This window comes from Canis lupus, chromosome 2 (genome assembly GCF_011100685.1).
Source record: "Canis lupus familiaris isolate Mischka breed German Shepherd chromosome 2, alternate assembly UU_Cfam_GSD_1.0, whole genome shotgun sequence".
Classification (NCBI taxonomy): Eukaryota; Metazoa; Chordata; class Mammalia; order Carnivora; family Canidae; genus Canis; species Canis lupus.
The window spans coordinates 66,556,451-66,584,252 of NC_049223.1; the positions used below are offsets into that span (position 1 = coordinate 66,556,451).

Sequence of the window (27,802 nt, forward strand, 5' to 3'; positions counted from 1 at the left end):
TGTGGTTTCATTTTTTATATTTAGACAGCAAACGCTATTTGGAGTTTATTCTTGTGTATGGTATAAAGTGTGGATTTGACTTTCTCTTTTCCTAAATGACTATTCAGTTGTCCCATCACTACTTATTTAAAAAAATAATGTCCATCTTTGATCCAGTGATATGAGATGCACCTTCATCACACATTAAATTTCCTATGTGCTTAAGGTCTGTTTCTGGGCTTTCCATTCTGTTCAGCTGGCCTATTTAAGTGTTCATGTGCCATCAGCACACTTTTTATCATAGAGGCTCCATAGTATGTTTCACTGTTAGGGCAAGCCCTTCTTTCATGTTGTTCTGGTTATTCTTGCATGCTTGCCTCTCCATATGAAGTTTAGTATTAACTTGTCTACCTCCATAAACAGCTTGTTGGAATTTTTTTGGAATTGCATTAAATTTATATCTGATATCTTTATAATGTTAAGTGCTCCTCTGTAAGAACAAAGATGTCTTCCCATTTCCTCAAATCTATTTTTGTAGAGGACTTCTTTTCTAGGCATATAACTATACCATCTTAGAAAATATCAGGCATACAAATAGTGCTATTAAATGCTTGCCTAAATAATTATATTAAAACTCTTACTGTGATAAAACAGTCTTCAATGCATTCCATAAGTATTTTTTTGTTGTTGTTTATTCTAAGCTTTACACAAGTTAAGTCTATGAAATGATTTAGCTCTGAATAAGTTTATAGTCTACTTAGGAAGACAGAGTTACAGGCAATGTATTTAAATAATGTTACCTAACTCAAATCTTTATGCCAAAATGTTGGGAAGAGATGGTAAGTGCTACAAAGGTTCAGAAAAGGAATTGACCAAAGTGGTAAAAACTCTTATATTCTGTACAAAATAAAAATTAAGATACACTGATAAGCTATACCAGAAAACAGTATAAAATTAAATTTAATACAAAATCACAGCTGAAGATAAACATTTTGAGTAGTATCTTTGTGTACACTGTCTCCTAGTAAGGTGACCTCTGATACTGTTGTATTTTATTACTATCTTATTAATTTCATATATGAATGAAATATATATATGGCATATATATCAGAGTATGATGTTACTATAAATACAGAGTGTTCTGTAGGTAATAAAGGGTCCTCATTACCCTCCATTCTGTTGAGGCTGGAGAATATCCAACAGAAGCTGTTTAACTTCACTAGGTGACAGCTGATACAAGTCTCTAGCTGGTTTGTCTCCGCCACGGATCTGTAGTTCATACTCCATAGCATGGATAATCCACCTGAAACAAAGAGAAGCATGAATCAGTAAATCACCTCGTGCTTCTCACAGCAGTCCCCTCGACAGCACTGACCCATTCAAAGGGGAATGAAGAAAAAGTCATCGGAATTTTCTGAACCATTGATATAATTACTTCCATCAAGATTATATGACATCACCAGATTCTTAAAAAAAGAGGTCAGGTCTGCTTTTGCATATGTGCTTAGGTAGTAAACTTAAAAATAGGTAAGGACTGAGGTTCTTACTAAATGAGATTCTATCAATTTGGTACAAAAGTATACTGTGTACAATAGCTGCTACACTATTATTTTCATAATACTAGATATATCCAAGTAGGATAAAAACAATTCATTGGAATTGGAAATGGGCTGAGATATGCTATTACATAAGTGTTCCTTTCCCAGGAAGGACAAGCACTTATACCTATTTCCTTTACTTTGCAGTTATTCCCTTGTGTTTGGAAAAGACAGGGAAGTATCTGCCTTCGAAATACAAGGACACAGTTAGTTAGAACTCAATTATAGGAGTATATTAGAGAACATACTTTAACAGATTTCAGAAGAATCTTCTTTACAGATATTTAAATGCTGTTCATGTACCTATTCTTAAAGAATCTATTCTTTAATAGATATTTAAATGCTGTTTATAAAATATTTTTTTTATTGCAGAGGAGGCTTTAATGTAATTACTTAGGCAACTGGATTGCTATTTATGTGTCTTGCATTTTCCAAGGTAAAATATTGAATTATTTTACATATATGTTATTTCACTTTTTAATTTAAGAAGCTTTTAATATGTATTTTTACAGTTTCATCTCATTTCTTTCATTTACTGTATTTTGAGGAAAGAAGTCAGACTAGTTATGCAAAACAAAGAAAACCATGGAAATAATACTGTGCCTTAGGGAATCAGAACTCTACACACCATTAGGAAGAGCTAGGGAATTAGTTTTATATAGCAGATTTCCAAGCTTTATCCTTAAATCCTTCGATGAACACTGAATAACAAACACAGACAGTGCAGCTCAGCAACTAGAAAGAATGTGCCTTCACCACCCATATTACTTTGTCTCCCAAAGGGGAGCAGTATAGCCAACCCACTGGGAGAAATGTCTGGTTACAGCAGTGAAGAGTTTAAAGTGGTTAAGTTACCGCACTCAAATATGTCATTATCTTTTTCCTGATACACTTTATCGAAAAACAACCCACAAGGCTATTGCAGGTACAGAGGATGAAAAAGCTGGGTGGAAATAATCAAAAGATTAAAGTCCTTCTTTCTCTAAGGCTGCTTTGCAAAACAACACTGATGCATCCCCATGGGATACTTTTAATGTCTCTCATAGGAAAAAAATAAGAAAAGCGTGAAGCCTTCCCAGTTGAGCCCAGGTGATATCAGCCAGGCATATGTCCCTGCCTGCTGGGCCAGGCCACAGGCCACAAGGCAAATGTCCTTGTTCTCTGACTGCTCCAATCTCACTGCCTTCTGCTGAGGCGACCCAATTCCTTTTCCTACCCTTTCCCATATATTCTGTTGTTATCATTTCTGGAAGTTAGGAATTTAACTAGTTTACCAGTTAATTGCACTGAGATGTATGAAAGATACACAAGGATGGAACATAATAATTTAAAAAATATATATTATTACTATTATTACTGTTGATGGTACATGATAAATATTTAATAGTTGCTCACTGGTAAGAACAATAATGATGACAAAGCATGTGCAAACAACAAAATAAACAAAACAACAGAACATGTGACAGAATTAAGATTTACCGTTTATATTTCTCTAATAGGTTGAAAAGAAGAGCTGGACTAAAACTATATTATTGTCAAAGACTAGAATGTCTTTAATTTTTAATTCTCATTATTATGAATTGTATTTAGTCAAAATGTTATATCAGTTTAAAAGCCACAAAGATATAGTTTCTTTGGATGCTTTGATGTTAAAGTTGCCTATGAAATTAGCTGTTAAAGTAATAAACTGCTCCATGGGCCTCTGTTTAAATAAAAAATTGTTTTTAATTTTACAGGTTATAATTATCCTCTATTATTTTCTTTTCTTTAATATTTAACATTTACATTTGAGGTAACTTAGTATAAAAGGAAGAGCATCAAATTAAAAATCTAAACACCTGTCTTTTGGTCTCAACAAGTCAATGGAATGAAAAGTAAAGTGGGGTTTGGAAGTCCTTTACCAGATTAAAAGTGACTGAAGAGCTATAACAACAAATGCCACAGGTGGGTCCTGTTTGGGATCCTGACTTTTTTTTTAAATTTATTTTGAGGACAACCGGAGAAATCTGAATAAGAACTGGGCGCTAGGTGATATTAAGGAATTACTGATAAATTTTATCGGGTGTGATAACAGTATTGTGTTTATTGAGAAAATGTTCTTTTAAAGATATACATAATTAAAATATTGAGAAGTAAAAGTAAAAAAGTCTGAGATTTGCTTTATAAGCTACCGCCAAAAAAAAAAAAGATGAAGCAAATATGACAAATGTAAATTGCTAATAATTTAAATAATGGGAACATGGGTATTTACCAAATTATTCTATTATTAAACATTTAAATTTTTTTATAATGAAAAGCAAAAGCAATAAAGATAGGCTTAAGTGACAATTCTGTCACTTACCAACTGTGTCCCACTGGCAAATTATTTTTCAAATGGGAATATTATTCTTACTTGTTCAGCTCATTTTATGGAATTATTTTCAGGAACAAAAAGACAATGTATGTTAAAAAGCTTCTGAAAGTATAGAGTCATAAAAAAGTTAGAAAACTCCTTTTATTTGACCTCTGATACTCAGGTTGGAGAAAGATAATACAATGTTTATACTGAAGTCTTGAAGTTTCAGGAGGTGTCCCCTTCTAAAAGAAATAACTTTAAAATTTTAAAAACACTAAGTTTCTAATTTTCTAAAACTTGAATTATTAAAACTGAGCATTATTTATCACATTTACCTTTTATAATCTTTTGTGACAATAACAAGATAGTTGGAGATCTAAAAATTTCCCCTCAGGTTTCTTCCTTCTGTTCACAAAATCTCAGCAGTTCTGTGAGCCAAATTATAGAAAACATTGTACTCAATAGTCACCAAAGAAAGGTGACTGTTTTCCATTCATTCTAGCACAAATGAATATAATTTATCTGCCATATTACTAAAAATACATTTATTCATTCAAAAATACTGTCCAAACCAATCATTTTAGCTTAGAATTCTTCAAAGGACTAAAAAACAGCAAGTCTTAGACATAAACTACTACACTGGGATCCCTGGGTGGCGCAGCGGTTTAGCGCCTGCCTTTGGCCCAGGGCGCAATCCTGGAGACCCGGGATCGAATCCCATGTCGGGCTCCTGGTGCATGGAGCCTGCTTCTCCCTCTGCCTGTGTCTCTGCCTCTCTCTCTGTGTGTGTGTGTGTGTGTGTGTGTGTGACTATAATAAATAAATTAAAAAAAAAACAAAAACAAAACTACTACACTGCAGTCAAAGACAGAGAATGTAAATTACCTAGGGAGAAACACCCCCAGTTAAAAAATTCAAAGAGTTTTAATCCATTTTTAGAACTACTAATATGAAAGGGCATTAATTCCTTTGCATGAGAATATCTCACTTCTTATCCTTATTCCTGCTGACAAAATCATCAAATCTGAGTTGACAATTCCAATGTAAAAGCAGTTAATGCAAATGGGGAAAGAAAGCAAGTGAGCAAATGTGGAAGGTCAAAAGAATGAAGGTTATCCTTGGATCACATCCATATAAATTCAGTCTGTCTAAAGAACCAGGGACATGCTCTACTTGCCAATAAGCAAATGAGAAAGTGGCAGATACACACGACTGACCAGATCAACCTTCATGTGTATCAAGGTTTGAGTTGAGGACAATGAATTCCTCAGCACTGCTGCAAAAGTATGAAAAGGTGGACTAGTATTCCTATATAGTCCTAGGGACAACCTTATCCTTCTAAAAACTATCTTGTGAGGTTAGTAAGCATACTGTCCACATATTGGTATTTTTCTTTCCAACATGCCCCAATCAAGGAGTGCAATATACAGTAAAGTACATGGAAATCTGACATCATTGGTAAACCAGGACAGCTAACATTTTCTGAAAACATGCCTCTGATTCATAGCAAGAAACAATTTTAAAAATAATCATTTTGAGCCAATTTGAAGATATTAAGAAGTGCTTGCCAAGTTTGCTGTTAAACAGGGAATGAATAACTCTCTGCAAGCATTTACTAAGTCATGTAAGAGGAGATGGTAAAATTGCAGGAAAGGACTTTTTTGCTTGATTCATATTAATACAGAAAGGGTGATAATTTGAAAAGGCAAGCTGAGCTTCCTGTCCGGTAACTGGAGAACAATGACTCACTTACTCTACCCCTGAAATAATCAGAATAGAGGTAGGAGAGCTCTATCATCTCACTTCCTCATATCAAATGTCAAAAATAAAGACCTTTGAATGAGCATAAAGACATGCTAATGTACTCAGACCTCTAATTATCTCCTCTTTCCTTTATTGCATAAGCAATGTTACAGTCTAGTACCTATGACATCAATGGCCCAGCTGTGGGCATCAGAAGAGAAGACATGCCTGAATCATAATTGCTTACAGATGATGTCCTGGCAGTATGAAAAGCAGAGATGAAAAAGGCTTGATAACATATATCCTCAAGGGTTATCTCCCACTAAAGCCTGACTGACAGACCGAAAGCAGAAAGCAGTTGATTGGAGGTCTTTACAGTAATGGGCCTGTCAGGAACTTGATCTATTTCAACAAGAAAGCTGGAGCACAAATCAATAATGAGACAGCAAATCAAATCATTATCAGACTAGAATACCATTCCTGTGAGTAGGTTAATTTCGTTCACAGGAGTACCTGATAGCAGTAATGTTGAGAAATTGCACTGGCAGGATTAACTTTGGAAAAAAGAGGAAAGAAACATAGGTAGCATTGATCTAAAGCAACTGAGGCAGTGGGTGATATAAATAAATAAATTTTAAAAGCCCCCAAACCTCATAGAGAAAGGTTAAAACAGGGAGATAAAAGTATACATAGTGCAGAGGAACTCTAGGTAAATGGACCATGACTAAGATGAATGTTCTTATTTCTTATATCCATTCAGCCTAGTGAATGTCGGCATTTCAGGAGGAATATGGTGTTAAAAAGTGACTAAACTATCAATCTCTTTATTTGTAATCAACAAGAGAAACAATAGTAAAAGGTTAGATATGAATGAGTCTGAAATGCTTTAATTAACCTTTAAGGAAGTAAAAAATTAATGTTTTCTAGAACACCCCCCCTTCTTTTAAAATCATGCTGCTATCACCATAATACACAAAGGGGTGACTTAGAGGAACAGTAAGTTCAACAATTTATAAGAAATTTGACATTCAAGGACCCTATAAATGAATAATTTGCTCATCATTAAACAAACTAAAACTTTCTAGGGACTAACTCAAGTAAATTCTTGTAAGAAACATATATATTTCTGTAGCTGGCAGTAAACTAACATGCAAGCAAGCCATTCACTTAGGGAGCTGACGTCCGAGTAAAATTGACTAAGGATAAAGTGCAATACAAATATATTTAAAAGATACAAAAACACCTTTTCTTTTTTAGAGGGACACTATTCCAAGTCCCAGAGACAGGATAATTGTACTTCTCTAAAGTTGTCTGATATCCCTAGAATAGAAATAAGGTTCCAAAAACCTTTCTGTTAATGTGGTAGGAGAGCACTATGGGCACAGGTATAAGGGGATTTTAGAGGGTTTGGCAAGTATCTCATGAGGGATGATTAAGTGATGGAGGGGAGAGACCAGGTCAGATGGCAGTAGGGAATACAGAGGGGATTCTGAGTTAAGGTTTCTGTATGAAAGGCTTAAGGATTACTGCACTAGATTCTCAAGTAGAAATAACCACAGCAAAAAGGGATACTTCTAAGCTGAACATATTTTATGGGAGTAGAGGGTCTTTGAAAGCCTAGGACTGGAAGATAGGGGGAGGAATGTGTGTTGGAAGGGAGAGTGTCCTGCTTCTTGGGGCTTCTCGTGTGTATAAAGGTATGCCTAGACGTATCTATACTCCAAAAGCCATATGATACATGACCTCAAATTACTGAATGTCACAGCAACACTGCTGAAGCTTTATAAAACAACTTCACATTCCTTACTGAGAATCCCCACAATCCAATGAGGAAGCAAAGCCAATGATAGCTTCCCTATTTTATATACAGGAGAGCTGGAATAGGTGGTTGGGAAACATGAACACTGGAGACATTCACTCTAGGTTCAAATCCTAGTTTGTGGTCTTGTGACCTTGGGCAAGTTACTTTGCTAAATTTTCACGGTATTTTAATACATTTCTTGCAGCGTACAAAGAGCTAATTCAGAATCAGTTCCAAATCATCCCCATTTGTTTGGTGCCATGATGAATAAAGTGGCAAAATTTAATTTCTTATGTTAACTTCTAATGCTTCAGGCTCCTTGGTGTGCCTTGCACTGTGCAGTGCCAAACAGTACTGATGCCGTATTAGAGGAATGACAAACAGAAGATGAAAACCATCTAGAGCTAATGTACATCATAGTTGCTACATGAATACTTGAATACAAAATGAGTCAGAAGTTGAAATCATGGAGAAGAGACCCTAAAGGTCATAAGATTTTAGGAAAACAGCAATGTGTATTTCCCTGAGAAAACAGCAACAGTCTACATAAGTGAAAACATATATAAAGCACTTATAATCAGATCAAGAACTGTGGAATCCGGCAGATCTGGGTATGAATCCCACTTTGACATACTGGTTTAACAAAGACAGGTCATCTAGGCTTTCTGAATCTTGGTTTGCTGATTTGGGGTACTAGTGCCTACCTCAAAGTTGTTGAATCTATTATATAGATAATATATGTGAAGTATTTTAGCATTTTGCATAGTATATAGTAGGCATTTAATAAGTAATATTTGTGGTTATGTTGGAAGAATATATGGAAGAAGACAATATCATAGTCATAGTATGAAGACAATATCATAGTTTATCATAGTGAACTTCTGAGTGCGCTAACCACATGCTATTCATATGCTTATCCCCTTAGATCTTAATTGGGAAAGCTATTTTAGAGAGGTACCATTATAAGGCAACTTGTACCATACTCTGATGTGATTAATTGTACCACTCCATTAATAAATGGAGAAAAGTGCTATATCCTTCTACCCATTACATGTATAGCTGGATTTTCATATAAATAAGGCCCTATTTAACTTGGTAAATTCCTGAAGGACGTGACTTGTACAAATCAAATAACATTTATCAAAAGTAAAAGAGTCCTTTATTTCTTTATCTAACGAGCAGAGGCAGGCTATCTTTTATTTTCCCTAAATTCCCCATTGCTGGCTCAAAGCAAGCTTTCTGAACCTACTTATAACCTACCTATATATTAAACAATCAAATTTTATTAAGCATCTCCTGTAAGCTAGACCCTGACATAGACAGGAAAATAAGATATAGTCCCTATCATTAGCAGAAGTAAATTTCTCAAATAAATTATAGCTTATTAAAAAAAAAGATTTCTCTCCAATTGAAAATGCAACACTATTTGGAGCTAAACCTGTGAGACCCAAGTGAGAGGGAAATACACAGCAATGAGTTGGGCAGGGACATTGTTAATATTCACAATGGAAATACAATGCCACATTTAATTCCAGGATGAGTTTCAGGACAATGAATAATTAAAGTTTCATGGCAAATCTTCATTAGAAGGTCTTCTGCTATCATTAAATACTAAGTCACATGCTGCTATCCTGACATTTTTATTTTGGGTGGCACAGTTTAAGGAAAAAAGGGTATATTATTTCTCATGGAAGGCACTGAGCATATAGAGTAGCAGATACAAAAACTGGAAGAAAACTATTTTTAGAGTAAATTAAACCTATTTCATTTCCATCAAGTGAAGTTTCAGGTCAGATTTGAATTCAAGAAAGAAAATTCCAATGGGTTTTTGGAAGAACATAAATTAGCCTAAAATGCTGAATAAGCAGTGAAGGAAAAACTACAGGTTGAAAAACACAGCATTGGAAGTAAAATTCTGGGAAACTGTTAACTTTTACTCTAAGGCTCTGTTTAAACCTCTGCAAGGATGACTATCACTTAAAGTGGCTCTCCTGAATAGAACATTTATTACAAGGAATGTGCTTTGGAACAGTTATAACCTTTGCTTCTCAGTCAGGTTCAGAGAAATGCCTGAGTCTGGGGCAAAAGAGTACTTTTAATATCCAGTATGGATACAGAGAATCACATTTCCTTTCATTTAGAGACAACTTACATGAAAGATCCATTTCTGTAACCTTATATGTAGTCAAGACATTAGAGTTAAAAATATTAAAGCAAACAGATTGAACAAATCAGGGTATGATGGAAAGTTCTTATAATTGATTTGGAATACCTCTAAATCTTTGAAAGGAACAACTTTAAAGAATAAAAATTAAGGTCAAGTTCTATGCTGAGTGAATTCCCTCTTTGATCAACAGAAAGGGGAGATAAAGGTTGGGAAATTCACCTGAAATATGCTATAATTGAAGTAAGGCCAACAGTTTAAAAATAATAACGTCAAATGAACATCTTTAAATAAAGCTGAAAAATATAACTTAGAAGTAGAAATCTCCTAGAGAAAATAACTGACAATGATTTTATATTTTTCAGGTATTTCCCCCCACATGTTATATGTATGTACAGTATTATTATTGCTCTTTTATTTAAAAATAGAACAATACATTCGAAACTTAGTTATTTTTTCACTTAATTTATCTTAGATATTTATAAATGTCAGTATAGACTTTCTCTTGTTACTTGTAATAGCTGATCAGCATTTTATTATCTGGCTATAATAATTTATTTAAACTAATTTCTACTGATGGAAATCTAGGTTGTCCCCAAGGTTTCACTATTTCAAACACTGCTGAAATGAAGACTGCTATAAAACATGTCTAAATTCCTAGGATGAGAATTGTTGAAACAAGAGGTATGCAGATACTGCCAAATAAGCAACTAGTTTTTTTTATATGTAATTTTGAATGAAAAGCTGGGTAATCACTTTTCACAAAGTGCTTCATACACATGTGCAAAATTAAAACTAAGGAATGGGGAGTGCCTGGGTGGTTCAGGTGGTTGAGTGTCTGCCTTCGGCTCAGGTCATGATTCCAGGATCCTGGGATTGGGCCCCCGCATCGGGCTTCTCCCTCTCCTGCTCTGCCCCCTGTCTGTATGCTCTATTCGTGTTACATAAATAAAATCTTTAAAAAACAAACAAAACTAAGAAATGAAAGGGAAATCAATCAACATAAAAAAAGGAAAAAATAACAAAAAGCATGGTAAACAGAAAACAAAATGGTAGGAACAAATAAGTCAAAATAGAAATGTCACAAATATGAAATACAGATTTCTATGAAAAGATAATCTCAGATTGAGTTAAAAATAAATACAGCATATATGTTGAATATAAAAGATATATCTATATTAAATGAAAAAAGAACATCAACGGTAAAGAGAAGACAGTATATTAAGCTAATAATGACATTAAGAGAAAGCAGGCACAGGAGTAGTATCAGACGGAAAATAATTTGTTATATTTTATGCATTGTAATGGTATCATGGTTATGTTTTTTAAAAGTCCTTATCTCTGGCAGCCCAGTTTAACACCGCCTTCGGCCCAGGGCATGATCCTGGAGACCCGGGATCAAGTCCTGCATTGGGCTCCCTGCATGAAGCCTGCTTCTTCTCCCTCTGCCTGTGTCTCTCATAAATAAATAAATAAATAAATAAATAAATAAATAAATAAAATCTTTTAAAAAAAAAGTAAAATAAAAAGTCCCTATCTCATAGAGATACACAACTCAAGTATTTACAGATGAAATGATATGATGGATGTACTCTAAGCCTGGGAGGGGGAATGAGTGGGGTGAGTAATAGGGAGGGTATGAGTGAAATAAGACTGGCCACGTGATGATACTGTTGAAGCTGAGTGAAAGTATGGGCACAGAGGCTTTCCTATACTAGTCTCTATAATTTTAAAAATGATTGAAATTAAAACAAATCTTTAAAAGAATTCAAGTAGAAAATAAATGGCACAAAGGAAGATATATTGTTTAAATTCAAAGTGACACAGACAAAAAAACTTTCAAATATACAAAGCAAAACTAAAAACAAAAAAAAAATGCAAGGAGAAGGAGACAAATCCATGATTAAAATGAGAAAGTTTTATGACTTTTTACCAAAAACCAAAGATTGGGTAGAACAGAAACAGTAAAGATACTAATGATCCAATTTTATTACCAGCCACCTCTACACTTATTCATACTTGCACATTCATATATATTTGTGCCTGACAGACAGACTCTGTGTTCTTTTCAGACACTTGAGGAACACCGTCTCAAACTGCCCATATATTAGATTCCTCTACATTAGTTTCCTTCTTTATTGTTTGATTCTATTCATGTATGTGATAATCAAAAAAATAGTAAAGAAAAGAAACATTTATACTTTATTTGGTTGTGGTAGGTTTTTAAAACATATCCTGTCATTCCATCTCCCATAAAACAATGAGCCTGGTATAAACATGAGGCTGGAGAGGCTCAGTCACTTATCCCAAGTCACTAAAGGGGTAAGTGGCAGCCAGGACTTACACTCCATTCTGCTGAATGCCAAAGCCTGGTCAGCCTGCCTGACCACATTGCCTCACAAAATTCTTGATTAAGAAGACTGAAGATCACCAGACCCTTACTTTTAATTTCTCCTCCAAATAGAACATGTAAGATTTTAATGATTAAAAATCAGATTCTGGTAGAAAAATGGAGGTAGTAGAATATTCTGAAAAGGACAAAAATTTTTTACTTCAGTGTGTTTTCCTGACATTCCGTTTTACTGAAAATCATACTTCGCTTAAGGTTTATCCATTTTATTTACAGGAATTTTTATGGGTTTTATGTTTGGTGTGTTCGTTTTGTTTTTTTGTTTTTTAAACATGATATAGCTCTTTAAATCCCTGGAGTTTGATTTTATCAGAGAACAGTGTTACTTCATTATGTGTAACATGTGAATTAAAAAAAGCAGGAAGGTTCTTTCAGGTCAGGTCACAGGTATTTATTTCTTCACACCAGCAGATGCTGCCTCTATTACTTTGGGGAAAGATGTGCTCTCCTAGATACCCACGAGGCCTGGGGTAGGCCATGCCTATTGGAGGACAACTTGAACAACTCTCTTTATGCAAATGCAAAGCACTTTACTCACCCAATTCGTATTTTCAGCATGCCACTGAATAACTCAGGGTTATTGGAGATGATCCAGCCAATATGGATGACCAGTTCTTGTTGAATGACCGCCTCTCTCTCATCGTGGGTATTACACTTGTAATAGATGATGTTCTTAATCACTCTTGGAGACAAAGGATTAGAGATAACCTCTTCTTCATGCCCAAAGGCACCCAAAGTTACCTATAAGTGGCAGAATTTTATTGCAAAAATTTCCTAGCTACTAAAAGATAAAAGAAAAATATTCAAGGCTCAGGATGACTGGCAGGCTGAAATTACTCTACACGAGCTAGGGAATTAGGTAGAATAACTGTTCCTGCTATTTATTAAAATGGCTTTCAAAGCATGACTCCCACTGGAGTTCATGATGGTTCACAGTCTGGTCTGAAATATAAGGGCAGGTAAGGGTCCCAGTTAGGGGAGTGAAGGTGAGTAGATAAAAGCTGGAAAGGAATATAAATAACTATTAGGAGAAAATTATTCTGAATGACTTTAGTACTAGAAACTCCCCAGAGAAACCAAAATACATTGGATAGTTTTACTTTACTTCCCAGTCTACACAATTTAGTATTTGAGAGTATATTTTTCACTTCTTTTATATTTCTCATGTGGAACTTTTGCTCTTTAATAACACTATAACCTTTAAAAAGGTAGATGCAAGGTCATATAGCTCTAGCATAGACCCCACTTATCTCGGCATAGGGCTAGGCACCCGGTATTAAAGTACTTGTTGATTTATCTCTCACCTATGGAGGGGAATAAACAAGGCTGCCCACAGGCCTAGGAAATGAGATAGCACAGAGGGAAAGGACAATAAAAATTCAAAGCAGAGAATGCTGCTGAAGCTGGCAAGAGGAATACTCTGGTCTTTTTCTCTCTCTTCTCTACCCTTGGCATCTTGCCTCCCAGAAGAGTCTGCAACCCCTCCTTCCTCCTGATTACCCCTCTTCCATGGACAGTGCACAATTATAAGGGGCTGGAAAATGAAGAGCAGATGAAAGGGGCCTTGTGTTTTCTGACATGAGGGGAGAGAAGAGAACATTTGCCACAACTTTGTGATGAAATGAAAACTGAGAACATAATAAACTGGGTTTATTATGTCCCAAGTGGTACCAACCAGTTAGTCCAAGTGCAATTACTTTTATTAAAATGTCAGTGTGTAAAGAAAACAGAAGGCACATCACTGCTTCTAGAAGTATGAAATGTACCACTATTTCATTCTAGAGAGCTTGAGGTGATCTGAAAGTGCTTTGTAGAAACAGTATTAACTTCAGTTCTCAGGGCAGCATTTCATAAATGAGTGAATGCAAACTGAATGCTCCATCCTCTTTTTCTTTTGTAAAGGGGTAAGGTGCAGTCAGTGAATGGACTTCATGCACCTGAAGCGGAGCTGTCAGCTTCCCAGGCTTACTCAGCTCTGTAAGTGACTGTTTTCCTGGGAAGGCAATGGTCCAGGCACAGCCTCAGAACAGGCTCCAAAGCTTTTGGGATATGGGGAGCAGAGTTTCAGGATCATAGGCTGCAAGCTCTCATCAGAGAATGCACAGAATGGACATGACTAACCGTAACCTACCCCTCTCCAAGTGTCAGATCCCCAAAACCTTCTCAGATACTCATATGTAGTAGAATTAACTATATTTTCAGATATACTACAGTGGCCTAAAATTCAAGGAAAAATAGTATCCCATTTACTTTCTTTCAGAGGTGGCTAAGTCCAGAGCAACAATACGAGACTGTGGTTGGAGGTGAGGGCTGTGGTGAGGAAGGGCAATGGATAAGGTACTTCCTTGTACCTTGGTCTGTGTAGCTGATGAATGAGGATGAAAATTCTACCTCTTAATGATTTGGAGAAAATAGAGAAAATAACATATGTGAAAAGTGATTTAACTTTTCCTCAGGAGTTTTTAATTAGTACAATCATTTTTTCATTGTTAATAAATATTATAGGATAAAATAACTTAAATTTCTAACATTTCAAGCTGGATGTCAAGATGAAATTATTTCAATTTTAATGAATTAAGAGCCCTGAAATATGAGCAATGGACTGATTCTATTAAGGAAGGTTAATGTATTTCATATTATTAAAGCTTATTATATCCCTAGGTCAACTGTCAGGAAAATATCATAAAGCACACATATTCCCAAAGAAGAGAAAGAAAGCAAACAGGTTTTCCTTCCAACTAGATGATGATTCAGCCAGGTAATTAGAGCTCTGGAAAACAAAACAAAAAATGAGCAGCCACATCCCACTCTGCATATCCACATGCACAAGCTCAATTCAAGCCACATTCATCAAGTGCCTTCTCCAAGCCAGACCCCATGCTGGGACAGGTGCTGGACAAGACCTGGGCCCTGACTTCCAGGAGTTCACAGCCTACTCTGGGTGAAGAGACACACACTGAAATGAACTGGGATGCAGGGCAGACTGTGAGAAATGTCACAGGCCTGTCATGAAAACCTAGTGGAGAGAGGGACCATGCTAACTGGAGATGGCTCTGTAAGGAGGAACTAACAGAAGCTGGCCCTTGTGGGAGGGGAGGAGCTCTAGGGAGAGGTGGCCCAAAAGGTTTGGGATCTGGGGAGCCAATGCATTTCTAAGAGTGAGAAGAATTTAATATGGAATAGAAGGAAAAATGTGCCCTTCACTATTCACCTGTCTTTGCCCTGCCCATCCTAAATCTGTCTGGAGTACATTAGTTGGGATTATTCCATTTTCTGGGTCAGTATCTTCACTGACCTCAACACAGGAGTTGAAAATCACAGCTCTAAGGTTCAGCAAGAAAAAGGGGTGGTCTACTTAGTAACTGCATCTTTAAGACAAGGTTTTGCTTCTGCAGGAGTCTTCTGTAGAAATACCTGAGCCACTGTTAATGTGATTGAGAGGCCTAGGACACTGAAGCTTGCCAGATTTAAAAGGAAGAGTCCGATCCAGAAGCTTTTCTGATTGTGACCAAGGGAGAGTCTGAAAAAGATACTTACCTGTTTGCCCTGCACTAAAACATTAGTAATGGATGGGGCCAGGCTGTCCACTACTTTACTTAATAGACTTGCTGCACGGCGCACAACCGACCTGGGGGCAAAGAAGAGAGCACGCCAGAGATTGACAAACCTAAAAGATGATAAATGAATGGAGCCCCTGATGGGGGAGATTCAACATGTACACAATTAGTTCCTCACATAATAATTTGGAGGAAATACTGAACCTGACACTGGACCTAATATCTGAAGTCTCCCAGATTGTAGAGGACTCTCCAGAATTAGGAAGGGATCCCTCATCCTCACCTCTGTTACCAGCATTATTCATGCCATTATCAATTTTAAAAGAAAGAAAAAGGAGCTTAACCATTCCTTTGATGGGGAGTAGAGTAGGGGGAGGATTTAACTGAGTATTCTGATTTTGCATTAAAAATCATTATTAAGTCTGTCACTGGTAAACATCATCTATTCTTACAACCACTTTAAATCATGTTTCTTTTGGTGCATAGATAACCAAATCCCTGCATTTGGAGCCTCGCTTAGTACTCCATTTTAGGAAGTGATACAATGAAATACCAGCATTTTTTTTCTTCATAAAGCCAGAATGTTGGAGAAAGGAATTCACACTGCTATTTTTACATTTCTGAAAAAGTCTCAGACTCTAGAGAGAACAGATTTTTTTAAAAGCATGGCACATGCAATACATAAGACATTTTTTTCCCTCAAAAGTAAAATTCATGTGGAACTTTTAGAGGAAGAAAATAAAATGGAAATAAATGTAGGCTTAAAGCTGTTTTCCTACATTTCAGAATGTCCATGGAAGCTGACTTAGAAAACATATTTATATTCCTTAATCTCAACATACATGGACCAGTAGAAATTAAGTCAATAACTGATATAGTTAGTGAAACAAACACTTCCTACTTTTAGAGAAGCTTTAACCCACACACTTTAAGGCCAAAAGACATACTTAACCCTCATAATGCAAATAGGGCCACACGTTTCAAGCAGCTTGAGTTTTTCCACATTCTGTGTATGTTACCTGTTTCCCATGGACCAGAAAAGTAGTAATGTGTGGAGCTATAGAGGAAGAAAATTTCTGGGTAAAGGCAGCCCCGTAGCGTACCACCAACCTGGGTGTGTCAGTGCAAAGCCATAAAAGGAAAAATACAATAAATAAACTTCTAGGAGCTTGTTCTTTTAAACCTAACAGCACTAAAAATATCTGCTAGCTAATGCTCTATCTAAAATGCAAGTATAATAACATAAAAGCAAAAACAGGTTTGCTTAGCAAAATCTAAGACTATAGAGACCACATTTGAAACTTACTGGCTGAAAAGCAGTATCTATTGGTTTGCATGCCTTACTGTGCTGAGAATTTACAGTGCAAATTTGAGATTTAGCCAGAGGATTATTATATTATTTCTTCTGGGTCAGGATGGTTAATTTACTATAAATCACAGAACTGAAATACTGCTAAGGGATTGTTTTGTCAAATCCCCTTGTTTTAGAGATTAGAAACCCAAGGCTCATTGAGGTTAAGAGAGTTTCTTAGGGCACTGCTTGAGATTTTTTTTTCAAAATGAGATAATAATAGGTCGTTATGTGTACTTTTACTTAAATTCTGCTAGTAAAATGGCTAGAATTGCTTCAAAATACAAAGGACTATGCATTTAGGCATACCTACCCCACTGTGAATTGAAACAATTTTATCTCGATTTACCTAATTTTTTTTCAATCCCTGGGAGACTACTTCTGCAAAATATATTAGTTATTCTACATGAAGCAACTATAATCACTGGGATTCACTCAACTTAAGTGATGAGAGAACTGCCTTCTATTATTTTTGGTTATGATTAAATGAACCATTGGTCTCTTTTCATGGCCTTCTATGATAACAGAACAGATTTCCTGAATACAAAGTAGAACCTAAAGCACCTTGGTGGGACAGAAGAGGTGCAGTGTAGGAAAGAGTCATTAGCATATCATTCCAGTGAATACTCTCTCCAGGTTCTATTCCTATGGAGGTCTTTATTCATAGACATTATATTTAAGTATCTTGGGAGAGCCAATACAGTGGAATGCATGCAGATCCTTAGAAAATAAAATCAGGGCCATAACCTTGGAGTTTAAAAGTAAAAATTAGGATAAATAACCATCTTTAAGACTGGCCCATAATCTTTATGCCTTTAAATATGACAACGCAAAAAAACATAATGACAAAGACACTAATACGAACCAAAGCTTTTTGCTGCCAGCTCTTCTATAGACTCTCTCAATGTGATCAGAAACGGTACCTAGACATTGAATAATAGTCTTTGTTGAAAAAAAAAATACCCTTTAAATTAAATGCATAATATTTATTCTCTTTTTAAAAACTACCCTTGAATTTCATTTTGTTCCACTAGAGTTAATATATCCACATCCATTAGTATTCTGAACTACCTGATATATTTAAACATGTAACCCAAATACATATTGTGAATGTCCTGGTCATAGTTACTATTTGTTTTGAGTATATGATTTCAGTGAGTACTTTATTTCTTGAAATTTGTTTTCTTGCTTAATATATAATCTGAGTTTTTAACAAATAAAAAATAAGTTATTTTAATTTACTACAGAAAATAATCAGAATACAGCAAAGTGAACAAGTGCTGTAGACTCTGAATATATGATTCTTCATTTACTTCTCCCAGGAAAGTTTATGAAGGCTCTGTTATGTGCATGATTATTCCAATACATACTAGCCCTCAAAAGACACCACTGGACTTCATTCTTTTGCCACAATTTACATGTGATCTGGCTTCATGACTGGCTTGTCAATAAATTAATGACGGTGACAGGACAGAATAGTAAAAAGGAAACAAGGGTAGAGAACAAGATCTTTATCATTTTACCATGAATTTTTTTATTATAGCTTTATAACAAATTGGATAAAATTATATTCAGATTCTGTAGATGCTTATGATTTTCAATGTATCATAAGATTTTACAGATTTAAAAACTTAGTCTTTTAAATAACAAGAGTATTATTCCCAAGTTCATAAAAATAGTTGAAAAAAAGTAATTCAGTATTTTCATTATAAACTACTTTATATAAACCTTTTTTTATTTTAAAGCACTACTAAAAAACCCATTCTGCTTCTAGGTTCCTAATAAAATGCTTGCTTTTTAAAAATCCTATTGTTTTAGTTAAAGTATAAATTTCAATGAATGTCCTCAAATAATTGGAATTCTGCTTACAGTTTCAAGACTAATTAGAAACCTGGGGGATTCTGCATGAAATTTGCTTAAAGTTTTTCTGCCTTTAATCAGTTAAGAAAATTAAGACTATTCAGTTGACATACATAATATTCAAGAAGTTTATCTCTTAGCTACAGTAATGTAAAAACTAAGTAGACCTAACCTGAATAAACAATTATGTTTAGTTCACTACCAAAAGTATAAATTTTATTAATTACATTGCTGTTTAGAATCCTGACTCAATTTCTTTTTTTTTTCTGACTCAATTTCTAATCCTAAACAAATCAACATGCCCCTCTAATAGAGGAGGACTTCCCAATGAGCCAAAAACTACATGTTATCTTGAAATGTATTTTATATTATTCTATATAACAAATTGTTAGAAGCAGTCTGTGATGGAAAATTCAAGAATTCCTTAGAGTGCCTCAATATACAAGTGTGGATTTCAGGGGTAATTGGGATACATCCTTAATGCAGAGAGGACATGATTAGAAATGATTTATTTTTGTTAACAATGTTTAGAGCACAATTCTATTAAATGCCATGTTCCATTTCAAATGGCTGCTGCAGCCCATGAGGGAGCTAATTTTTATAGTTATAATGATTCAATATTCTTCTTAAAAATATACAGGTAATAAAACTGGAAACAGAAACTGTCAATAAACAACTATGAAAGAGTCATCAGAGGTTAATAGTCATAGGCAGAATCAGGCTCTAACACCATTCAGACAATCAGAGAAACAATCAAGCATCACTGCATGAAAGCAATTTAGGAGTTCATACAGTCTATTCCACTCTAGGAGGTATGAATAAACACTTTCCATTTAAAGGTTTCCAAATAAAAAGGTTTAATGGATGATAAAATACCATAATATTTTAGTATATATTCATTATCTATATTTTATATATGCTCAAGGATAGAGAGGTCTCATTATTTAAAAATTTTCTTTGGACTGTATACTTACCTTCCCTGGTGATGAAGTTGGGGCCTTCTCTTTTGAGTAGTATACCCAGCAGGATGGCTTGGCTAGCCAGACAACTGCAGTCCTAAAAACACAAATCATTGTGAATAACTGGAATAAAATGGGTACAAAAGTTATAGGGAATAAATAATCAGGCAGTCACATGATGCAAAGAGGAAATCTATGAAATTAAATAAATATCAAATATTACTGATAGACTACTATGCATTAGATGACATTAAACAACTATTAATCTTAGGTATCTTGGAGACAGAGCATAGACAAGTTGGCTTCCTGATGTAGTAGTATTTAGTAATCAAATTTTCCAGGAAATAAAGTAAGCAATGAATAGAAAATATATTGTCTACAAGCATTAATACTTGATTAATACTTGATTCTGCCACTCTGAGAAATTTGACCAAGTCATTCCACCACTCCCTTTTTGACCCTGCTTATTCATAAATAAGAGACCATGTGGCTATCAACTTGTCGTGAGGAGATGGATAAAAGGAGAGGACATGTACAGAGTGCTTTTTATGTATTATGGCACTGTGCTATGTGCTTTATGTTTACCATATCATATTTATGCTAATAGAGATCTATAGATAATATCAATCAATAATAAGGACAAATGATGTCTAATAGGATATATATTTAACCTACATGCTCATATTTGTGGTATGGCCCAGTAAGATGTCATGATGTTTTAGTTCTATCATTAGAATTTCATTTCCTTGGTAAGTACTATACTCACTCTCACCTCACCTCTTTAAAATGCAAATAATCTTAGGGTAGATAAAATATTAGGTTGCTAACATAATATTCATATGAATGTGGTCATAGGATTGCTTTCCTCAGTGACTGGAGAGACTTAAAACAAGCTATTAAAACCTAAACACAGGGACGAGAGGGAAGATCCAAGAAGGAGAGGATACTAAAAGAGAAGTCTGGATATCCCAAAGGCAACTATTCCTGACATATTCTTTAATGTCTCATATAATACCTTCATATCCAAGGCTACCCAATTCATCCCCACTCCTTAAGCATCTCTAAGACAACCATGCTAAAATGTTAGATCACGAGAATAGCCTCTCATTACTGCTTCTCTACTATACAGAGGCCATCTACCTCTAGGCACTTCCATACTTCCTCTGAGAGGACAAAAGAAATATGGGCTGTCCCTGAGAATTCTTGTTCGGTCAACCTCACTCAGAGCCATGTGGGAATTACATCTTCCTCACATTCAGTTTTTGAAGAATTTCATGGGTGGGCTTGTGCTTCCATTCAGCAATGGCGACATCTGGTTGCTGTTCTAGATCAGGAGCACTTGAGGTACTGCTTTGTCGTTTGACTTTTGAGTGTTTGGGAAATTCTAGTTCCTCAAAACTCTTAAATTCTGGAAGCCTAGAAATTAAAATAAAAAGTTTCAGATTTCCTGCATTTCTAATTTCCTGCTTTTCTAATAATGACCCAAAGGGACTTACTCTTCTGTGTCACTGATTCGTAGGAAGTCAAGTTGTTCTACTACAGCTCCAGATATTAGTGTCTGAAATGTGATTGAGAAAAAATTCACAACTCTTAAATTCACAAACCCATACCCTTATGATCTGTGCATATACATTTCTGTAAGTTTGTAATACTAAAAAAAATTTACTTAAAAAAAAGGTAGACACAATTCTTAAGTCATTTCTTAAGAGAGCATTCTAAAGTGAGATAGGTTTTCACATACAACAAAACCTTCTTAAATAACATATAGGGTCCCTGGGTGGCTCAGCGGTTGAGCGTCTGCCTTCAGCTCAGGGTATAATTCTGGAGTCCCAGGATCAAGTCCCACATCAGACTCCCTGCATGAAGCCTGCTTCTCCCTCTGCCTATGTTTCTGCCTGTCTCTCACTGTGTCTCTCATGAATAAATAAATAAAATCTTAAAAAGAACATATAAATCAAGTTATAAGTTCATGGGTCATAATAAATAGGAAAGTCAAGATGAGATTAACTGTATTTTCCCTCTGTTCTTAGAATTGTGGGCATTTTTTAAAGCTGGAATTAAAATTCAGTATCTATTAACATCTTAAAAATAGTTTAAAAAATCAAATACTAAAATTGCTTTGAGAAAAGATGATATGAAATTGCACTTTGGATTCTGTTACTGTATTATACTTCAGAGCTATCCAACAATGGGATACTGCCAAATCTTCATTTTTCAGGATCATGAAGTTGTTGATTATTGAGGCCAGTACTTCTCTACATTCTCGCAACCCATATCTGGTCATTTTATTTTTCATTAGTTCCTGATTATACGTTAGCAAACTAAATAAGGCCACACTCAAATACAGTTTTTGTTTGTCAGTGGTTCACAGTGAAGAGCATAAATGAATGATAACCCACGATGGATTTTTTAGCAATATGTGTCACTACTAATTATCTGGTGAATTGTCAGATAAAATTGAGAAATGTACTACATAAAAAACAAGCCATAAATTATTTTAAAAATAAGGCAATTCTTCAATCAAAACTGTCTTACATTTATTACTTCCTCTACTTTCTCACTGTTCTTTTCAAATATGAAACAACATGACACACAGGAAATGTTGCACTCATTGGTTAACCATCCAGGGTTGTACTGCCTTCTTCTCTAGTGGAAACTCATAAACAAAGTAGGTCATCAACAAATACCCATTAAAAATGTCAGGATAGACATATTACCAGCAACCATACAAAAGCCTTCTTGCAAAGTTTGAGTGAGGAAGGCCAAATATGCAACTGATTTGCACATTTTCATGTGGCAGTGGCAGTCAGGGTCTGAGAGCAGTCTGTGCCTAGGCAGAGAGCAGTGCTGAGCATAATTAAAAGTCCTCTGATGTATTTCCTAAGACTTGGGCTCAGATCTATACATCTTGCTCTCTGGTTGACTAATTTGTTAGACAAATATTTATTGAACACCCACCATATTCCAGGCACTCTGCTAGGTATTAATGATATAGCAAGAATAAAATACAAAATTCCTGCCCTCTGGAAATTGACTTTAGCTCTGTGTAGGAAGTAGACAATTTAAACAAACAAAAAACTAAATATGTTAGATGATATTAAGTACAAAATAGAAATAAGAAAGGTAGAGGATGAGAAGTGTTGGGGAAGGGGAATAGGAGGTGGCAGGTGATTGCCATTTTATACAGGTGATCAGAAAAGACTTCCCTCATAGGGTGACATGTAAGCAGAGACTGAAGGAAGGACTATAGTCAACAATATGGATATTAAGGAAGAGTGTGCAGGGCTGAGGAAACAGCAAGTGCAAAGGTCCTGAGACAGAAGCATGTTTGGTGTGTTTTAAGAGCAGTAAGGAGGAGAGTGTAAATGGAGTACAGTAGACAAGACAGAATGGTAGGAGATGAGGTCAGAAGAAAAGGTCCAGATCATAGACAGTACAAAAACCATTACAAGGACTTTGGTTTTCATTTTGTAAGACAGTGTAAGTCATTGAGTCTTATGATACGTGACATAATCTAACTGCCTTATGACCAGGAGGAGTATGAAAATGCTAACTGTCTTATGGCCAGTAGGAAATCTAGGTAAGGCATGATGGTAACTTGAGCTACGATATTAGCGTTAGAAGTGATGGGAAGTGGTTAGATTTTGGGTATAATCTGAGGGTTATACCCTCAGATTAGGAAGTCAAGTTGTTCTACTACAGCTCCAGATATTAGTGTCTGAAATGTGATTGAGAAAAAATTCAGATTTGATAATGGATTGTAATAATGTGGGGTATGAAAACCAGATTTGATAATGGATTGTAATAATGTGGGGTATGAAAGAAAGAGAAGAGTCAAAAATTATTTGATACTCAAAGCTAATAATATTGAAAGCATAAGAAAAATAATTTTGACTTAATATTTTCTATTATTAGCCTACCCACTCTATATACTGAATAAGCCCATAAAGTTAAGTGTTAATAGGCAAATGCTAAATTTCATTAATAGCCTCTAGAGCTTTTTTTTTTTTTTTAAGATTTTATTCATTTATTCTTGAGAGAGAGAGAGAGATATTCAGAGACACAGGCAGAGGGAGAAGCAGGCTCCATGCTGGGAGCCCGACATGAGACTCGATCCTGGATCCCCAGGATCACACCCCGGGCCGAAGGCAGGCACCAAACCACTGAGCCAGCCGGGCTTCCCACCTCTAGAGCTTTTGATAAAAAAAAATTCAGTTGGTGAACAGAGGCTCCTAAATTAGTTTTATAAAAAACATTACACTTATGATTAATTTACTGGGCATTACTACTTTAGTTTGGATGGTAAGTAAATAACATTATTATATATATGCCAAATTAAATATAATATTCAAAAGGGTATCCTGCTCTGCAGTACTTAATTATATCCCACCAAGGTCCTTTCCAGCTGAACATCCTACCTAAGACTGCATGCCATCCTATCATTCTGCACCCCTTCCTAGCTTTGTTTTTTGGTTTGGCTCCTCCACTAGAATAAATCCCATGATATCTTGTATTTTTTTTTTCACCATTTTATCCCCAGTGCCTAGAGAGGGAGCTCAATCAATACATGCTGAATTAATGAACCAATATTTATACATTTTCTAAGATAGAATAGTAGTGAGCAGAGCACTTTGGGAATTCAGAGATGACTCAAGCTTGGCCTGAAAGAGTTTTCAATCTACCAAGAGAAGCAGACACAAGAACTAGTACACCTAAATTAAGAGCTATAGCAAAGTTTCAAGCAAAGTGCCACAGAAACACACTGGAATGAGAAATTAATTCCAACCCTGGAGACTTCACTAAAAAGATGACAATGACCTAAGTTATAAAATTAAAGTATTTAAGAAAAAAAAAAAAAAGAAAAAGGCAACTCTAGAATAGAATAATAGTATGAGCAGGAAAAAAAAAATCCAATTACATTCAAGGATTTTGAAACTACCTAGTATACCTGGGGAGTGGAAAGCCGGGCTGGGAATGAGCTTCATGGAAAGTTCCTGGGTGATGAGGTGGGAAGGGAGGTTGAGGCCCAGTGACAAGAGAGACTGTAGAATTTGGGCTTGAAATAAAATGAGAAGCATATAGATGCCATTTCCATTTATTATATTAAAGAGAAGATGAAGGCTAGGGTGGGGGGATGAGAGATTGTTGGTTAGTAAGTATAAAGTTTCAGTTTTCCAAGATGAAAAGTTTATTCTCTGATGAAAGACCCTGTACTCAAGGGTCCTTCTTCAACCCTGTTCTTAGGATATGAAAGCAAAATGTATGTTCTTTGGGCAGGAGGTTGGATGTTTATTTTAGAAAGTGAAAAGCCTAGGAGAAAAAATTCTCCAGATATTGGCACCTGGGGTTTCCCCCAACAAAAAGGACCCTTGCCACCAGACTACCTGATAAATGGCTTCACGAATCCTTGTTTCCAAGCATAGAGCCTCCATTAAACTTATTCTTTCACTCTTAAAAATGAATGTAAGGCTAAAGATTACCACACATCTGGCAGTGCCTCTAACATAAAAGACTGAGCACAAAAAAAAAAAAAAAAAAAATTAAGAGAGAAAAGAAACCTGAAAGAGATCAAGCAGAGGAGAAAATTTCAAAAACTCTCTAGTAAATAACCTCAGAAAGATAAAATATAATATCCAGAAAAGCAGAACATGATACTGTGAAAAGGGAGAATTAAAAACATGATAGCCAAAATATAAAACTTAACAGGGAAGCTTCATGATAAATATGAAAGAAATTTTTCCAGGAAGCATGACAAAAAGATAATAGAATAGCAATAGAAAGAAATAAAAAATAAGGAGAAAAAGATTAAAAATTTAGATAAAAACCAATCAAGTATACAAAACACAAGTGCTAGGGGAATGAGTATGTAAACATTTTACCTACATAGGTATAGGTTTCTCTGTAAAATTTCCTCTTTCTTTCTCTTTTTTTTTTTTTTTTTTTTTTTTAGATTTTATTTATTTATTCATGATAGTCACACAGAGAGAGGCAGAGACACAGGCAGAGGGAGAAGCAGGCTCCATGCACCGGGAGCCCGATGTGGGATTCGATCACGCCCCAGGCCAAAGGCAGGCGCCAAACTGCTGCGCCACCCAGGGATCCCTCCTCTTTCTTTCTCAATACTGAGAACCTGCTACAGGAAAGACTCTGAGATAATCACATTTCTTTATAGGAAATAAGGCACCTAAGTCCACTATAGACTACAATCTGAGTAGTTCATATTAAAGGTCATAAAAGGATGTTCAAGAAGAGTAGTGTTATTTTTGGTCTAGGTGATTTTGCAGAACTGGCCCTAAAGTTCCATAAGATTTTAAAGTGTAGGCGTCTTGAAAGAATGAAGGATATTCCAGGCAGAGGAAATGGCATGATCAGAGGGGAAGAACCTCACCAAGTCAGAACACAGTAATTAACTTGTATTGGCTGAAGCACGAAGAGCGTTTAGTAGAAGATAAATGTGGGCAGGGAGGCTGTTCTGGCTAACAGGGAACCACAAGGGGCTTCTGTTATTTAGGAGTTCTGAAGATAATGCTGTGAGGTGAACAAGGATTATTTCCTGGTTGGATGTTACTGAATATGGAAAAGAACACTGGGCCAAAGAGTAAGGCAACTTATACCTGTGCCTACAGGTATAGGACTGTACAGCAGGTCACTTCATCACTCTGGACCACAGCTTCCTCAATCGCAAAATAGAGGGTGGAGATGAGCTATTAAAGTCTAAAATCCTGGTTGGGAAACCTCTGCAATTGTTCAAGCATGAGATTGGAAGGACAAAATAACAGAATGGTTACAAAAGGAATAGGAAGACAGGCACAGAAAAAAAACCTTAAGACAAAAACCTTAAACAGAACATATATTAAGAAATACAGCTATATCCGTGCATTAATTGTCCTGAAAACAGAAACATGAAATTCAGAAGACTACCTGTAGACGATCAACATGAACTTTGACTCCTCCAACTATTCCTTTTTTAAAGGCTGCCAACATATCTAATATGGGGTTGAATCGGCTACCTCTAAAAAATATAAACAAACAAAAGATGCATTATTAATAACAAGAAATAAAAAATATAATACTAAGTATCCTTCACATATGTAAGTCTCTCTGCCACATTCTGACAGAGACATAAAAACAGTAGAAGGCCCTGCTTCCAAAGGGTTCACAGTGTTAAAGGGGATGAGACAGGTGCACCTCACTTCTTTCATCAACCTACCGTATATTGTCTTCCCGGATGAGGACAAGGAAAAGTGGACGTCCGTGCATTTTCCAGTATTGCTTAATGAACTGTAGGGCATTCTATCAAAACAAAAGAATGAGGCAGAATGTAATGGCATTATATCTGAGCTGATCAGGATGTTTAACCATTTGTGGCAAAGAGCCAACAAAACTCTGATATATCAAGACAATTCATGGTCAAACTCTGGATAATATAGACTACTAGGAGTAGAAATGAATATATTATTGTTTGCTAAGTTTGAAACTTCACTGATTTTAAGTTGAAACTTTACTGACTTTAAATTTTGTTCTTAAAAGTAATCAGATCACATGTATTTTAAGTCTGCTTCTTTTTTGGTGGCCTAAAGAATACAGTTTAAGAATAGTTCCAGGAAAAAAAAAAAAAAAGAATAGTTCCAGGAGAGAAAAAAAAAAGAGAGAGAGATACAAACCAAGAAACATTAACTACAGAGAACAAACTGATGGTTACCAGAGGGGTGATGGGTGGGAGGATGAAATGGGTGATAAGCATTAAGGAGTGCATTCGTTGTGAGGGTGATAAGCATTAAGGAGTGCATTCGTTGTGATGAGCACCAGGTGATGCACAGAACTGTTAAACATCTGAAACTAATATAACATTGTATGTTAACTATACTGGAATTAAAATAAATACTTGAAAAAAAAATGGTCCCAGGGAGGAAAAACCAAACCAGGACTGTCATCTGGAAGATTAATCCTCATTCCACATTACTATGCATGTATTATAGGAGGTAGAAGAAACTAGACTGAATCTCTACAGACCATCAGAAATGTGGAGAGAGTTTTTTCACTCA

The 27,802-nt window shown here is 35.6% G+C and overlaps 1 protein-coding gene across 3 annotated transcripts in view; it reads right to left on the minus strand.

The window, feature by feature from the left end:
- Positions 1 to 27,802, minus strand: part of PHKB (phosphorylase kinase regulatory subunit beta) — a 216,254-nt gene that overhangs the window by 12,878 nt on the left and 175,574 nt on the right. For 2 of the 3 annotated variants that reach the window (XM_038531132.1, XM_038531131.1), the window contains exons 20-28: positions 26,968 to 27,050; positions 26,679 to 26,769; positions 21,254 to 21,315; positions 21,011 to 21,173; positions 19,773 to 19,854; positions 17,804 to 17,861; positions 15,568 to 15,658; positions 12,569 to 12,771; positions 1,148 to 1,282 (exon numbers count right to left, since the gene is read on the minus strand). In XM_038531132.1, coding sequence (XP_038387060.1) covers positions 1,148 to 1,282; positions 12,569 to 12,771; positions 15,568 to 15,658; positions 17,804 to 17,861; positions 19,773 to 19,854; positions 21,011 to 21,173; positions 21,254 to 21,315; positions 26,679 to 26,769; positions 26,968 to 27,050 — 968 coding nt within the window. Of the gene's footprint in view, positions 1 to 1,147; positions 1,283 to 12,568; positions 12,772 to 15,567; positions 15,659 to 16,606; positions 16,698 to 17,803; positions 17,862 to 19,772; positions 19,855 to 21,010; positions 21,174 to 21,253; positions 21,316 to 26,678; positions 26,770 to 26,967; positions 27,051 to 27,802 lie in introns of all 3 variants that reach the window. The other variant, XM_038531133.1, reaches the window with a different exon arrangement.